The sequence below is a fragment of the Parasteatoda tepidariorum genome, chromosome 7, assembly GCF_982258835.1.
Source record: "Parasteatoda tepidariorum strain Cologne lab strain chromosome 7, Ptep-v5.0, whole genome shotgun sequence".
Lineage (NCBI taxonomy): Eukaryota > Metazoa > Arthropoda > Arachnida > Araneae > Theridiidae > Parasteatoda > Parasteatoda tepidariorum.
Window position 1 is genome coordinate 85118572 of NC_141761.1, and position 17568 is coordinate 85136139.

Genomic DNA, 17568 nt, shown 5'->3' on the forward strand with positions numbered 1-17568 from the left:
TTACATTAAATGTAAAAATTCTAGGTATAAAAAACGTAAGTAAATGCTTACACAAATGGATGGTAAAGGCACCCCACTGGGCTGAGCTAGCATGGAAATTCCCATTCTCTACATGTAAATACCTCGTACTTACTGTCTGAGAACGCAAGCGATTAAATAGTGCAACTCTGGTACCTGATGCTATACACACTGAAAGAAATAAAAAGTATTTAAAATTGTGCACTAGTTATGAATTGTATTACGTGAGTACTGAATTATATTTTATTTCATGTTTTATAACCGTCGTTGAACAACCGACCCAATTTTTGAGTTCAAGACTACTAATGTTCAACAACGGAGCCTTGTTATTTTGAACTAAATCTAGAAGACAAGGGAACTCCTAGATCAAGTATTGGGAGAAATTTGCCTTCGTGGAGGACTAACCTGCACTCGAGAACCTCCCATGGTTAGGCTGACGGCAAGAGAACTCCCTGATCCGTATATCAGGGGATATTTCACGTCAACACTGTGGTCGGTGCAAGATGTATGCGGAATTCGTATTGACCAGCCATCGCCGGGATTCGAACCCGGTTCACCTCATTGGAAGGCGAACATTCAATCCACTGAGCCATCGTGGCTCAAATTGTATTGTATAAATCATATATAAACAGCATCAGGATACGTAGGATATATAATACAGCATCAGGAATTATTGATATTTTACGATATAACGCGGCACATTATCACTTTTACATTGATAGTTTTGTTACCGGAATTAAATTGATCAACAGTCACGATAATATTGTATTCGATAATTATCGCTATCGAATATACTCATATTATAATAGTATTCGATATTTACCGTTGTTGATAATGGTCAAAAAATTATTGAATTCCTGAATTATCGTTAAAGATACTATTGTTTTTCGTAAACATCATGCATTCAATGCTGAGCATAAGATGTGATAAACACGATATTCCGTGGGAATACATTTTAAAATATAGTTATCGAGATATTGGAAAAATATCGATATTACACGATATACAATTAAGTTTAAATGATGGATTATTTGCTAAAGGAGAATCTTCAGAATGTAGAATCTTTATAGTAGAAAGTTTATGTTTCTTAAAATACTATTTTATCGTATATCTACCGTAGGTTAATTGAATAATCTGGCTCTTTGCAATTCATGGAGCGACTCCAATATTTTCTAATCAGCCTGATGCTTTTTAGGTTTATTGCTGCGTGCCCAAATTCATTTAGGCTAACAAAAATGCTTCAATTTATTGCTCAATTAACCTTATTTATTACAAGCATTGCAATAAGCCCCGAGTAGTGAAGGTTTATTGCATTATAATTAAGAAAATTAAGTATTGTTTTCGCACATTACTTAATTAGCTTTAAAGACATATAGACTGATTTTAATAAGTCTAAAAATATCTGACTACATCAACTACTGAAGACTATTCCAATCAAACTAATGCTTTGTAAAGTGAGGTAAACGTTTGCAAAGAAAAGAATTTTTCAATTAGATTACGACATGCTCACTATTTCAACAAATAATGCTGCTTGTGTATTGGTCTTACGTGATTAAAGTTCACTATTTTAGTTGCTTATTCATTTAAATGTTCAGAACTATTCCTCAAAGAGTTTCTTACATTTAGAGAGTTTACCAATGACAAAAATCAAAAATATGACTAGCCCATAAAAAATTATCGACTTAGAGAATTTTAAGACAAATTCATTACATGAGTGTATCCTGGGAACTTAGAAGTAATTTCCATAGTTAACTTCCATAGCATTTATTCTCGAATAAAAAATTTCAAAAATTTGTTAACTTGGGAGTTAGTTTTAAGGAGTTGATTATAATGACCAATATATTAATCAGAATTGGCCTTGATGTAGCTATTTTATAGTGTGTATAAGCTGATCATTTGTAAAACAACTGGATTAATCAATTTTTAATAAGAACTCTAAAAGATATTTGTGTATAGATATTTCCTCATTAATTGAACAACTTTTTAACTGCAACCTGATCTGATAATTGTTTGAAATATAAAATCTATCCACTCAAAAATGCTTTAATTATATAGAATCTATATTTGAAATCTCATCCCATCATTATAAACAAATTCAAATTAAAAACATTTAAGACTTATGAATGTTAGAATCCTTTCAACAATTGAACGTATTTAGTTTTTGTTGCAATTTTTAGTACAGACATATTTAAAAACAGATTTTTTTCCAGAATTAATATAGACTTGCTATTTCGTGCACCACTAAATACAAGACATTTGTAATTACCGCTCTCAATATGTATTTTTAGAATCCTTATAACAAAATTCAAAAAATGTACATATAAGGAGGCACAAAAAATAACTGAACGTAGCTGCAAAAAGAAACGTCACAGACATTTGACGAATTTTAATTGAGTATTCGCGATCGCAATGAACTATAGAGGGCGTTGTTGTATGAGACTAATACCTGCGATTTCTATATGAATAGTCATTCAGTTACTCTGGAGACGTCGTTAATGTAGCACGTAGCATTGCAACGTTCCTTCTTTATTGTAGCTAATTAAATTTAAAAAAGAAAAATGCTTGATATTCTTTCTTATGCAAATGAAAACATAATGGTATCTCTTTTTATTAGAGAAGGAATATCCAAAACACATCGGAAAAATATTTGTACATTAACAGAAAAAAATATGTATATTCTTATAAGAGTTAAAACCTAATGCCCGAGAAATAGTTTTACTAAATTTAATGATATAACATGAAAGGCCCATTCAAACTTTACATTCTATAGTTTTAAGAATCATATTACTTCAAAAATTAAAATGAACAAAAAGTATACATAAGCCTCATAATTTTATGAAATTTAATTTTGTAAACAAAGTTTTTTGACAACAATTTTTATCAAAAAATTTCAAGTTTCAATAAAAATCATTATTTAGAAACTAAGAAACGTAAAATAAAGAATGCTGACGAAACAAAAACAAAAAAAAAACAATTCTTTTTTGTCGCCATTTTTAGTGCTACAAAAATTCGTCTTTGGGATTTGCCAAAAACAAAACAAGATGCAATTGTATTTTTTTAGGAGGGAAATATTTTACCGAAAAAACGAAAATGTACCAATTCCCACAACATAAAACTTTATCTTGGTAAACGTACGTTTTGGAAATGTTATTTCATTTGGAATCTTATTTATCAGAGTTCATATGGCGATATGATTGTTTTGAATCTATGCTAAACTCTATATCGGCTCATTTTCCACCGAAATCCGATTGACTATTTTGATTTTAAATAAAGTGTTTTATTTTATGAATTCTAGCAAAAATTTTAAGTGTAGATTAGCGGCACTTAAAAACCGCCAAATCTGTAACGGTACATACTACACAGCAAACATAACATACTACACAGCAAAATTTTATAATTGATATGAATTTGAATATGTAGCTAAAAACAGAATAGCTGAATTCTAGTTGAACTTATTCTTTCAAAACTAAAGAATACTTACCAAGAAAACGATTAAAATTAATTAAGAATCAGCACAAATGGCACTATTTCAAGTAACTTGGATAATTTTTTATTGTTGTTTTCCGAATTATATGGATACAGAAATATATACTATTCTATAACGAAGAAGAATATGCTATAACTATTACAATTCTGTATGTTCTGAATTCATATTTATTCACTGGAATGACGAAAGCAATGTTGACTTCCCTTTAATTCGTAATGAATTGAAGACAGAAGAAATGCATTTTACCTTAATACACACATCTGTAACAGTATCCGAAATCGGAAGTCATCAGTTGCAAGTTTGTTGATAATAGAAATTAAAAATTATTGAGGAATTTTTCTTCAAATGTTTGGCGTGTTCTGTTCCTGAAAGATTTACTAATATTCTGGAGATTTTTTTCAAGTTCTTCGGCCTTTTCATTAGGGAAATTTTGTTTCTTATTTGTTGCTAAAAAATGGCGTCTGATTCTGTCAATGATTTCGATGGAACTAAATGAAAACGTGATAAATTAATGTCTGATATTTACAGGCTCCCGCTAGATGGCGTACTCGAGCGTTGCGATCGCGAATATTAAAAACTATCAAAGATTAGAAAAAGTAATATTTAAAGGAGAAAATACCAAAGCATCCTCAAACCCATACCAATCACCATTGAAATTCGTTATTTTAGTATATGTAAGCTGTAAGTTAAGAGTTTGTATCATCGGTTGCTATGGTGATATTATCAAACAAATTTTTGTGTTAAAATAATAAGTGTTATGTTTCTTGTTTTTCGTAAAAATGAAGTCAGAATAATTTTATTCAAGTAAAGTAGTAGTTTTTCGTAGAGAATGACAGAATATTGCATGGTAGAGTCTCTTAATATTTGTGGTGAACAATTTGGCTAACTTTTAACATTTATAACACTAATTAATTTTATGCTAATGACATCCAAAAGAAATGTGGAAATTGATGTAGGAAAACTGGATCTAATCCTGTGATTTTCTGGCCAGTAAAAATGTGCCGACAGCAATTGAAAACACCGGCACCATTATTCGATTTTTATATCTAGTTAAAAAAAATGGCATTGAAACTCTAGTGTTGCTAAAAAAAAATTTCCAAAGATTTGTGAAATCTATATTAAGGGAGGTCATTTCGAGACACCGTAAATGATAATGTAAATGTTCTTTATAATACTAGTTTTTATAAAGTTTTATAACTAGTTTTTATAATACTAGTTTTTTTTATTAGTTTATTATACGCTACTTACGATCAGCATTTTTTAGAGATTGTTTTTTCTTTGATGGTTTTGATATTACTTTGATTCTTTTACTCTGGAATAGTCCCAAATCTTCACCATTGCCGAAAAACATTTTCACTGAAAGCATGAAATGTTTCCTTTTGTCGGAATCACTGATGAAGAGTGTTTTGGCTGCACAATAATTCTGCAAAAGAAAAGAAGTCTATAATGCAATGGTGTTGCAAGCACAATGTTTTGAATTCTATATTCTAATCTCACAAGTATTCACTGGAAAGTTAGGCTTAACTTAGTATAAAAAAATTCTTGTACTTAAAAACGTTTAACTGAAAATTTGTTTATGTTTTTTTTAATTTTAATTAAAAAGTTACTGATTGATTTCGTTTAATTCTCTCATTATTTACTATTTTCTTAAAATCGAAATAACACTGAAGAGGACTTTTTTTTAATATTGCGTGAAGTTTTTTATTAAGATCTTAGATACTTTTCTATAGCTGATTTCAAATCTCTTTCGCTTTTCAAGTTTAATTTTTTTTTGTTGAAATGTACAAGTTTATAAACGTCATAAATAACAAGAGATTGAGTAAATGTTGCATTAAACTTATTTGTTAAGGCACATCATTAGAAACCCATTGCGTAGGGACCCATAAAATGCATGAAATTGCATAGAAAGTCATGCCCGTAAATGTAATCATACACCACTAGGGAGGCTTCCCTATTATCAAATGGGTTTTCATGTGCTTCTGAATAGCTCTTAACCGCTTACAGTGACGTTTCTAGGCATGGGTTCCTATTTAGTTCCTATTTTGAGGATGTACCTTATTTCCCTTAGACGTTTGCAGCAATATTTACTTGATCTCCCGTTACAATGTTTTTAAACTAGTACATTTCGACAAAAAATAGGGTAAAAATGTAGTTTGAAAAAATCTGCAGCTTTTGAAGCAAAACTAATTTCAGATTTTATATCCCCACACCAGAATCGAGCAAGATGAAGTATTTGTATAAACGCAACAAAAAATTTGTTCCCAAAGTGTAGTTTAAAATAAATTAATTGATATTTAAATCGATGTTAAAATAAGTTCAAAATCTTTTAACTAAAAAGCTGTTTATATATTCTGTTTTTAGTCAGCAACTTAAGTATTGACTTTTTTCCCCTCAAAACTTACCCTGCCGTTGAAATCGAGTTGCTGCATGTCTTGATCGGAATTGCCAATGCCTATAAAAGCACATAAATGGGTGCCTTGTTCGCTTTCTCCATCTCGAGACATTTGCTCGTGCTTTCTTCTCCATCCGTCTCCAAGCAAATAAATACAAGGTGGTGGACAAAAGAACCTGAAATGCATTTAATTATTGGTTTTATGTTCTTAAATGATCAGAAACGGTCGAATTCAATAAATTTAATCTCCCAACGATCTCGAGAGTTGCATCAATTAATGCCTTGATTGTGTCTTCATCAGTTTTAACTGGCGTGGTGCATCTTAATCGAAATTTTACCGAGTTGAAATCTTTCAAACCAATTTTGGAACTGACAAATTATAATGAAGCTTATTTGTAATTTTTTTTTATCAGTTTTCAGTCCAGCAGTGGACTGATCTTAAAGATACGGTTCCCAGCAGATCACCTAAGTCAAGCATCACTGGCTGACGTCAGTGTGCGGGTGGGTGACCACTTGGATTAGTCTGCGTAGAGACGGAGGGTGCGCGGTATTGGTCCTCGTCAAACTGTTCTACCGTAAAGTGCTCGACTTCGCGTGCAGGTCGTCGGGCTACCGAAACGGGGTGCCATCCTTCTGCAGAGGATCAAAATTGTGATGGCATGTCTTCGGATCATCCTCGGGGATGTTTCCCCAAACCGTCGCCAATAGCCCATTGTGCAGCTCTAGTGCGACGTAAATGAACTCCAGCAACAATGATCAGTTTTCAATTCTCAAAATCGACAATTTTCCTTTTCAGTAACAGAAATCCATTTTTTTAAACAAGTTTTAGGTGAATTGATTAAAAATACCAATTTTCAAGTTAAATCAGATAAAGAATATGGTTGCAAATTGTTACTGACTTTATTATTCTCGTAAACTTGAACATGATTTTCCATTTTTCTCAAAAACAAACATTAAGTCCGACTCAGTTGTAATAATTGAGTAGATACGTACTTCAAAAAAAGTTATGTTAAAAACAAAACAATAGCAAATAACAGTTGTTTCTCCTGTTATTAACTCGAAAATAATTAAAAATAGATTTTTATCAGATTTTTTGCCCGTGGCGACGATTCCCAAAACAACTTAGTCTTTTGAAAATGAGTGGTAGACTTCACAAGAGAGACAAAACGCATAGGTCAGTGGACAGGTAGGTTGTGAGTTCAATCCTCTTTGCCGTCGCTACATTCTCTCAACTCAATGTTATTTTGTAACCGGCGTTGAACAGCCGACTCAGTTCTGAGTTTACGACTATCACGTTTAACTCCGTAACCTTAAGTTTTGAACCCAACCTAGAAGACAAAGGAATTCATAGATTAAGTTAGCCTGATGGCAAGGGAATTGATCCGTCTGCCACTGAGAATATTTTACGATCGCACTGTTTATGGTGATTGCCGGAAGTAGAATTTGTATCAACTAGCCATTCGAACCTGGGTCATCACATTGGGTGGCGAATGCTCTATTATCTGAGCTCTCTTAACTCATGCTATCGTCGTAGTTGTGAAAAAAATTGAAATGATGTGCCACAGTTTGTTAAACTAGCAAACAATTAGATGTTCTTAAAACTTGTAAATTAAGTGCTCTCGGAAATTGTATTTAACACGTTCTTCTAGTAATCCTTTGAACTAGCATGTATAAAGGAAGAAAAGAAAAAAAAATCACTTTAAAAATGCGATATGCAGCACTCCACACCTGTATTCGAAGTGACCTTTCCTCGTAACCATAGTACCCGTCACGACTCAAGACGGCTGTCTGGAGTTCTCCTGAAAGCCGCATTATACCTATCTAATACGCATCAAAGTTAAAGTGACCACACGTCCCGATTTTGGCGGGACAGTCCCGCTTTTTAGTGGACTGTCCCGCGTCCCGCCGATTTTTAAAAATGTCCCGCTTTTTAGAAAATACCTGCATTTCTTATTTTAAATGTACTGTCAAAATATATTACCTATTATTTATAAAGTATTATGGTGAATATAAAGAAATAAAAAATACATTAAAAAAAGGCACGTAAAATGCATGCAGAGTAAACTAAATTAGGCAATGTACCGAGTTAGATTTACTCGGTGGTGTTCGATCATTGTCGTTACGTCTCGGCTTAATTCAGATAAGTGCAGTTTGTTGTTTTCAATTTGACGTTCGGTTTGACTCATTATTTGATTGACGAAGATAGTGGTAGAGCAATAGTCGCCACAACGTAACGGTCAATAAGGTAAAATTTAAAAATCTTTTTTAGCCTTTGTAGTAAATTTTTAATTTATTTCTAGTATTTACCCACAGAATAAAAGATGAGTAAAAAAAGAGAATGCAAATTTAATGAAGAGCTAAGCAGAGAATTTCAATTTATTAAAAAAACCAAAATAGACTATATGGTACGGTGTGATAAATGCAATGCTGAATTTTTGGTCTCACATGGTGTAAAAAACGATATTACTAAACATCTAGCGACAAAGAGGCACAAAAGATTTTTGAATAATTCCGCTTCCTCGTCTGAAATGGAACAGTTTTTTTCGCACTGCTAGCTTTGGCAACACGGAAAAACAGCTAGCATTAGCGGAAGGGCTATTTGCTTTCCACACCATAAACCTTGATTTCGAAATTAAAGTTTCAGATCAATGAATTCTACGTCGCAAATGATCAAAACATTATACGACAAAAAATATGCATGTGCAAGGACAAAAACCGAAGCAATTATTTGTAATATTTTTTCACCATATTCGTTTTCACAATTGCAGAAAGAATTAGAAAAATGCGCATTTATATCCATGAATTCTGATGATTCCAACCACAAAGATTTAAAATTATTTCCCACAATTGTTAGATTTTTTGATCCAGAAACAGGAATTAAATATAGAGTATTAGATTTTGTTTCATTGCTGAGTGAAACTTCAAAAATAATTTTTGATCCAGTAAGTACTATTTTAAAAAAGAATAATTTGACCATATGAAATGTTACAGATGAAAAAATTTAATGTTGGTTATCTGCAAATGTGGAAACAGACAAAAAATGGACCGAGTTATTCCTTCATTTTAAACAGAATAATATTCCTTATCAAAATATTTTGAAAATTGTAGAATTCACGCTGAAGACGCGAATTCACGCGAATTCCAAGAACAAATGTAGCTACAGAACGTGTTTTTTCTAGTATCAATAAAATATGGACAACTGAAAAAAAGCAGTTGAACATTAAAACTTTAAAAATCTATTTTAAGTGTAAAATATAATTTGACCAATTCATGTGAAGTATTTCACGACATTTTAATAAATGATCCGAATCTATTGCTAAGTATTCACTCAGATCAAAAATATGACAGTAAAAGAAAATCATAATTTTTTTAAATAAAAAATTTAATTTGATTAAAAATCATGATGTTCAAATTATTATTTTTTACAATTATTTTTATAGTTACCAATAATTAATAATAAATACATTTTTGTACAAGTATATGAATGTATACAATAAAATATATATAACTAAATTGTAATTCTCATTTCATCCCATTTGTCCCGCTTTGTCTCAATGAAAATGTGGTCACTTTAATCAAAGTTATCTCCTTCTGCTATAATAAACAATGCGAAAAAAAGAATCACCCTGAATAATTTTTGATCCCCTACTGACCGGATTTCACGTTCCATGACTCATTCTTAATGGTTCGAGGGGGTGACCTCATATATGTGCAAAATTAGTGCTGCCTATATTAAGTTAAGAAATTAAACACATTAGCGTATTTTTTCAGGATAAACGTATCTTTATTCCGGCGGATACTATCTAATCCTTATTTACAAAATATAGGGAGCAGCCGCAATTTGAGAAATATGATCTCAATAGTTTGCCCGTAGAGTGGGCGGAAATTTGAACTCTTTGATGTCAGTTTTATTTTCTTAAGAATGTTCTTCAATTGTAACTTCTTAAATGCCTTACGAATCCTTTTACTAAGCAAATGTTTCATTTTCAGAAGAAAAAAAAACTGTAAGAGATTTGTCCGAAAAGTATTGTAAATGCTATTGTAAACGCTGATGAAACAAATTTTAAGGATGCCAAAGACATTAGGAGTGTCAGAATTAAAAAGTAATTCGAAAAAAAGTTTGAGTAACAACTTTGAAAGTTGTTATTCAAACTTTTGCAGTCAGGGGCATTACAACAAGTCATGGTTACTTTGAAACATGTTACACGAGCACGTCACTCACACAATATTTCTAAGAGCTTAGATCACGAATAATAACTGATAGATCACAAGATAGATTAATAACTGAACTTTATATATTCCTGCATACTTACCTTTTCTCGTTGCCGTAGGATTTTTGAGCGACTTTTGCATGAAGTATAACCACAACCATGTCTCCCCTTTCACGAAGATATTTCTTCATGGCATCCCTATTTCAGAATAAAGAACAAGGGTAAAAATTTAATAAATCATTGAGATAAATCAAAATTTCACTTTTTTCACATTTCAGTGTTAACCTTTTGATGCAGAATTTTTATTGCAAACATTTTTACATTATTTTGTATTAATTTAGGTCAAAACAAATAAAAAATATTATGTTTAGCATTTTAATAATTTATGGTTATGAAATACGGCATCAAATACTGGTGTCTTTTTCTGGGTTAAAGGTAAAATCTTCCAAGCACGACTCACTTCCAAAAAATTATTTTTCAAATTTGCACTTATTAGCAATTATTTAGATCTAAGAGAAACAGTAATTCATCATTGAAATGTCTTTAATTTACCAAATCAATTATTGATAAATTTTGTATATGAATAAAACAATTTTCTTAACTATTTTTTTTTTTTTTTAGTTTTAAATTTTAGTACAAATATAATTCAGATAATCTTACAGACTTTTTAGCAACAAAAAGACTGTTTTTATGACTAAAATTACAAAAATATATTTTTGCTCGTAATTAGAGCTTGAAACAAAATCTATAAAAGAGATACCGGGGTCCCATCTGCATCAAAGGGTTAGGTCATAGGATTCTGAAAAACTGGACATTTCTAAACTGTTGACTCTACTGCCTCGTTCTTGGTCACATTTGTATCAGCGTGAAATAATACACAAGTAACAATACCTTGCTTGTCTAGGTAGCTTTTATATTGTGGCGTAAAAAATTCACATAAGTACAAGTTAAAAAAAGAGGATCTATTTATATTTATAAAACTCTTGAGATTTCAAAAATATAAGAATTAATGACTCTTGTTCATAGGGTTCTATTGACTCGTCATTTGAGTCAGCGTAAAAAAATACACAAGAAATATTACTTCATTTTGCTAGTACAATGTCAGATATTTGAACACATAAAAGTACAAAATTGTACTTTTTATTGTGTAAAAAATTTGATCGAGGGAGAAAAAACTACATGGAAAACAAAAATAAAATGTGTCTAAATAGTTGCATGTAAGTTTCCTCCGCCCTTTACATTCTTTCCGCTAAAACCCGATACCAGAGTGGCAGAGGGGGTGTAATTTTTTACTACTTGACAGATTGTCATTGGCTAAAACTTCTTTTTTTAATGTTTATTTAAAACCTCATATTTTACAGTATTATTAGAAAAAAAAACTTTTCCATTTTAAGTTCAGCATGATTGCGTTATTTACTTGAGTTAGATGAAAAAAGCTGATAAAAAGATGTAGGTAAAATCAAATAAATGACATTCAAACAGAACATGATAAGTTACAATAAATTATTTACCTAGATAGTCTTTGTTCGTTCCATCTAAAAAAAAATAAGATAAATGAATTAGTCTTTAGTGGCTCTCGTTATAACAAGATTTTGCAGAATTCACAATATACGGAGCGAGAAAAAAAACAAATACCCTGAATAACTAATGATTTAATGATCTGATCTTCACGTTCTACGAATCAATCTTAATCGTTCGATGCGGGAGACCTTAAATATTATGAGTAATTAGTGCTGACGATATTTTATGTTTCGAAATTAGACACAAAAACGTATTTTCTCTGAATAAACATACCTTATTTCAGCGGATTGGGATTCCTTACCCGCAGAAAATATAAGGGGTAGCCGCAATGGTCTCCATATTTTAATCAGGCGAGCGATCTTTGGACCCGTTAACTTTTATTTTACTTTTTGCGTACTTCGCCATGTTTAGAGAACGTCTTAAGGGAATTGAAAAACTTTTTAACACAATTATAAAATTCGTTTATCCGAAGATAATTACTTTCACACAAAAAATTACTTTTAGTAAAAATTTCTTATTATTTATTATTGGTCAAAAAAAAATTTGAATTAAAGATGAATTTTTTTACTTCATAAAATTTAATAAAATTCGATAAAATACAAATTTGATAAAATTCGGTCGAACACTTCTTGTGAATGAATTTTAAATGTTTTGCTTACTTTAAATATTCGAATACTTCCACAGAAATTGAATTTCAAATATTCTACTTCCTTAAAATATTCGACTCGTTTTAAACGTTCGACTTCGTTAAAATTCTATTTTTCAGGAACTATTGTTCCAATTTGTTTCAAATTTTGTATTTTGCCATGAAAAATTACATTCTTTAAAATTATTGAAAAATTGACCCTACGATTCAAATTTTTTGACTATCGTTAAATAAAATAATAAAAATTATAAATATTTACTTAAACTTATTTTTGTAATATTCTTTGGATAAACGAATTTTATAATTGTGTGCAAAAATTTTTCAATTGGTTGAAAAAGTTCCCGAAATATGGCAAAATACGCAAAAAGTAAAATTAACATTAAAGGGTCCAAACTTTAGACCGCTTTTCTGACGGAACTATTTCGGACATATTTCCGAAATTGCGGCTACCCCCTAAGTACAATATTAGAAAGTACTACGTTTATAGATATAATCGTGTGGACTGATGACGAGATCATGTCTTTTCGTTATTAATTTTTCTAATTTTTAATTAATTAATCTTTTAAGTTTTTCGAAGTTTTTAATAATGTCTTTTAATTCTTGATAATGCATACTATTTTTATAAATTTTTTTTCGTTCTTATTTTATTTTTTTCTTGCTTTCTTTGAATTTTTATTTTAAACGTTATCATTAAATATATTGCCACATCCGTTTGCTATTACATATGAATAAATGTTGTTTTTTTTTTAAATATAAATAAATGTTGATTTTATTAATATATATGTTATTAATTAATGAATGAGAGTGCTCCTAAAAATTAAGCAATTCATTGTATTTAAAAAAAAAAAGACATTTTAAAATATAAACTGGAAGAGCTTACCAGAAAAACTTTATTAAACTTCAGTAAATTCGAAAAAAATTAACTTTCGTTTACGATAAATATCAAAAATTAAATTAAAAATTGCTTTTTTAATATTATTCAGGGGGTTCTATAAAAACCTCCATTAATATGTATTTTTGGAATCCTCATTAAAAATGAACACTAAAAAGTAAACACACTGGCGATTGCAAATTAATATTTAATCTAGAAAAAATAAAGTGGACGAAATCTGACAAATCCTAATAGAGTAGGGTGTAAGTAACAAAAAAAATAAAAAATAAAAGGCTTAGTTACTAAATGTTAGGGCTGTGTTGAAAGACGATTATTCGAAACACTTTCAAATTTCAACCTCCAACTGAAGAGGCATGGTGTCTTTAATCACAGTGATAGCTAGTAGATACGAATTCCTCAACCTGCTCGCACCGACTACCGTACTCAAAAAAAATATTCTAATTGGTAGACAAATCATGGGTTAGAGTCACCGTGGGAGGTTTCCTTCTCCGTGTAACTCAAATGCGGGTTAGTTGCATCAAAAAGTCTTCCATGAAGGCAAATTTCTCTTAATACTTGATCTAGGAGTTCCCTTGTCTTCTGGATTTGGTTCAAAATTACAAGGCTACGTAGTTGAACACTAGTAGTAGTAAACCCAAAATATTGAGTCGGCTTTTCAACGCCAGTTATAAAATAAAAATAGAAATTTTTTGATGCTAAATATATCTGCCTACCTGCACTGCGGTTAGTCAGATATCAATAGCGTTTGAGTTCTTTCTTTGATTAAATATTAATTTGAGATAGCCCATGCGTGTGCTTTTTAGTTTTCTTTTTTGCTAAGGTTTTTAAATATACATATCGAGGGTGGTCTTAACGATACGCCCTGTATATTTGCTTTTATACAATCTATAAAAAAAAAAATTTAAATTTAGAGCTGTCCAAAACATGCTTTTGAATATATAAGATCAGCAGATATTTTTAATACTCTCTGCTCTCTGATGAATTTATGTTTTTTAAAGTAACTAAAAGATTCCATATGATTACCTGGATCGTATCCTATCATCAAGTGTAGGAGAAGGCATGGGTGAACTATGGTGAGAGGGTGGGTGAAGCATGGGAGGCATGCCGCCAATTGAAAGCAACTGGTGTTGAGATTGCTCGCCATTTAATTTCTCTGGGCCAGGCGAATACTGAAGGGATGAATCTATTAAAATAAAATAAAATGAAAGGATTAATTGGGACACAAGACATTAAAAAAATATTCAAAACAAGGAGGCTCTGTCCCTTTTCGTATTATGTCCCCCTCCCTGATCGCTTTGCAATCATTTTTATTTCCTCACTATAAATATTGTGGTATAATACTTATCTAAATTTGGTTCTGAAAACTCTAAAAATTACGTGTTATTTCTGCCAAAGTCAAGCGTTACTGGCTGCCGTCATTGCGCGGGTGGATGACCACTTGGATCAGTCTGCGTAGGGATTGAGAGTGTGCTGTATCGGTCCTCGTTAAACTGTTCTACCATAAAATGCTCGAATTCTCGCGCAGGTCGTCGGGCTACCAAAGCGAGGGTGCCATCCTCTCAGCAGAGGATCAAAATTGCGATGGCATGTCTTCGGAACGTCCTCAGGGATGCTTCTCAGACCGTTGCCAATAGCCCATTGTGATGTTCTAGTGTCATGTAAATGAAATACAATAACAATCAACTTAATACCGAATCAAGCATTCAGACTAACTTTAAAATAGCGTAGTTAAATCTTAACTCCAGAAAAGGAAAAATTTTACAACTAGGTCATATACGTTTACTCCGCTCATGTATTATTTTCGCCAATTTCGGTGTATCTTTGGAAACCGTTAGATAATCAATATTTTTTATTTACAATCAAACAGAGAAAGAGATTTTACATAGCACAATACTCAACATTCTACAAAAATAAACAGTTATAAAAAGGCATGAAATGTTTTTGGTGGTATATTAATAATAATGCCGTTCTTATACGAACATTTACATAAATCTGGCAATTGTATTAAATAATGTCATAATGTTTGATTTTTATCCAATTCGGTATTGTTAAGCCTAATTCGAATTCATAATAATATTCTTTCTGTTCTGAGTGCATGTTTAATAAACAAACTAACTTTATTTTAAGAAATATTGTATAGATGTATCTCTTAAATTTATTATTCTTACTTCAACTGTATCGTAAAAACAACTTTACCGACTTTAATGTGTATCATACCTTATTGTAGTAATAAATTTTAGTGTTACTGACAAACAAAAATGGCGGCGATTACTTAACTCCAAGTAGTGTAACAGAACATTTTTGGTGTAGTGACACATAGATCCAAGATTTATGTGTAGTCTTTTGGTATTTCACCACACCACTTTGGTGTAAAGAAGGAACCACCATTTTTAGCGTTGAGATACACTAAAATTCTTTACAGTGTTTACTTTTAAAAAAGTGTAGCAACATAACTAAAAAGCATTCAATTCAAATGTCTCCAAATTATTTTAATGTATTAATGCGAATTCGATTCCACAAATTTATCTTCCGAATCTATTAGAATAATATTTAAACCAATTTTTTCTCTCGATTACCAATTATCACGAACGTCTTTGTCTATTTGTGTTAATTCTTGTTTCATTCTATAAAAACTTTTTTATAAATTAAACACCTGAAAGATTATTTAGCAAAAATGTAAAAAGTTAATTCCTAACTTTGCTTTAGAAATTTAAATAGTTCACTATTTGAAATTTTCAAATTTTGAATAGTTCGTAACTTTTAGCTTTTGGATTTTAAATAATTCATTAAATAATTCTTTTTGAATTGTAAATAGTTCATTAAATAGTTCATTTAAAATTTAGAATTTTAAATAATTCAATATTTCGAATTTGGAATTTTAAATAGTATATTTCTTTGAATTTTAGAATTTTAAGTAATTCATTATTTTGAATTTTAGAATTTTAAATAGTTCATAATTTTGAATTTCAGAATTTTAATTAGCTCATTTCGTATTTATTACTTTGATCGCACACGTTATCTGAACATATCATTATATGGAGTTTATTCTTTAAAAAAAATCATAACTTGTTATAAAAATGTAAATTATTAGCCGGTCAACAATCATAAAATGGTAACTAAATATTTTTATCACAAAATGTTGACTGATAAACTAATATCATATAGAATTAGTTTCAACTATAATAAGAGCTCCACTTTTAATTACAAGCCGTTATTTTTTGTATAGTAATTAAAATCAAAAAAAGATAATGTCAAATAATAAAAAAATTACGATAAATATATATAACTAAAAAATACCAAATATATTAACTTTAAACAGGTGTCAATTAAAGAATTCTTGATTTTTTTGTTATTGGGAGTACAAATAAGAACCCGCAGTTCTGTATCATAAATTATCAGTTTATTCTTAAAAAACGGTACATTATCTTTTATTCAAAGTATTCTACTACAAAGTAGTCCACACTACTTTTTCCCATTTTTCTGCGAGCAATTGGATACCACGTAGGAAGAACTTTTCATCTTTCGAGGATATCCACAAATCGGCCCATTCCTTGGTTTCTTCAAATGATATAAATTACTGCTCACACAGACCATGTGCCATCGACTGGAATAGGTGATAATCTGATAAGGCAAGGTCTGATGAATGCAGCGGGTGGGTTAGAACTTCCCATCGAAGTGTTTTCAAACAGCAAAATCAATTTTCATACAAAATCGACGTTCAATGTCTCTTGGATTCAGTTCGTATGGAACCCAACTTCCTTGTTTTTGGATCATTCCCAACGATTTCAAACAATATGAAATTGCTTGCTGAGTCACTTGTAATGTAAGTGCAAGTTCTTTTTGCGTTTGGGACGAATCTTCTTCCAATAATTCTTCCAACTCCTTGTCTTCGTACTATTTCGGCCTTTCACTGCATTCTTTGTCTTCCACAACAAACTCACCATTTTCAAACTTCTGAAACCACTCACGACAACTTCTCTCACTTAAAGCAGCCTCACCATATGCTTTACCAATCAATCGATGCTCATCAGTTGCAGATTTCTTCAAATTGAAGAAATAAATCAAAAGTTCCCACAAATGACGCTTACTTGGCACAAAACTTGACATTTTTGAACGAAAACAATACTAATACGGAGAAAACATAATACTAATACGTAATCACTAATACTTTAAAGTTATATTGTTATCAGATGAACAAACTTACAATAAAACGTTTAACACCAGTCAATTTCCACGTAACCTTCTTGTGGTGCCATCTTGTGACGAACGGCGGGAACTTATTTGAACACCCAATAATATAATCATGAGGTTTTCTGACCAATAAGAATGCATGGACAATAAAGAGAGACAGTCTTAGACTATTATCGCTTAATGTTACACAGATAAATACTCGATTTTGGT

At 30.9% G+C, this 17568-nt stretch overlaps 1 protein-coding gene across 5 annotated transcripts in view; it reads right to left on the reverse strand.

The window, feature by feature from the left end:
* Positions 1-17568, reverse strand: part of LOC107441688 (recombining binding protein suppressor of hairless) — a 71262-nt gene that overhangs the window by 14902 nt on the left and 38792 nt on the right. For all 5 annotated transcript variants that reach the window (XM_087168170.1, XM_087168171.1, XM_087168172.1 and 2 more), the window contains 6 exons: positions 14191-14350; positions 11620-11643; positions 10211-10306; positions 5908-6073; positions 4754-4928; positions 52-189 (listed from right to left, as the gene is read on the reverse strand). In XM_087168170.1, coding sequence (XP_087024296.1) covers positions 52-189; positions 4754-4928; positions 5908-6073; positions 10211-10306; positions 11620-11643; positions 14191-14350 — 759 coding nt within the window. The remainder of the gene's footprint in view (positions 1-51; positions 190-4753; positions 4929-5907; positions 6074-10210; positions 10307-11619; positions 11644-14190; positions 14351-17568) is intronic.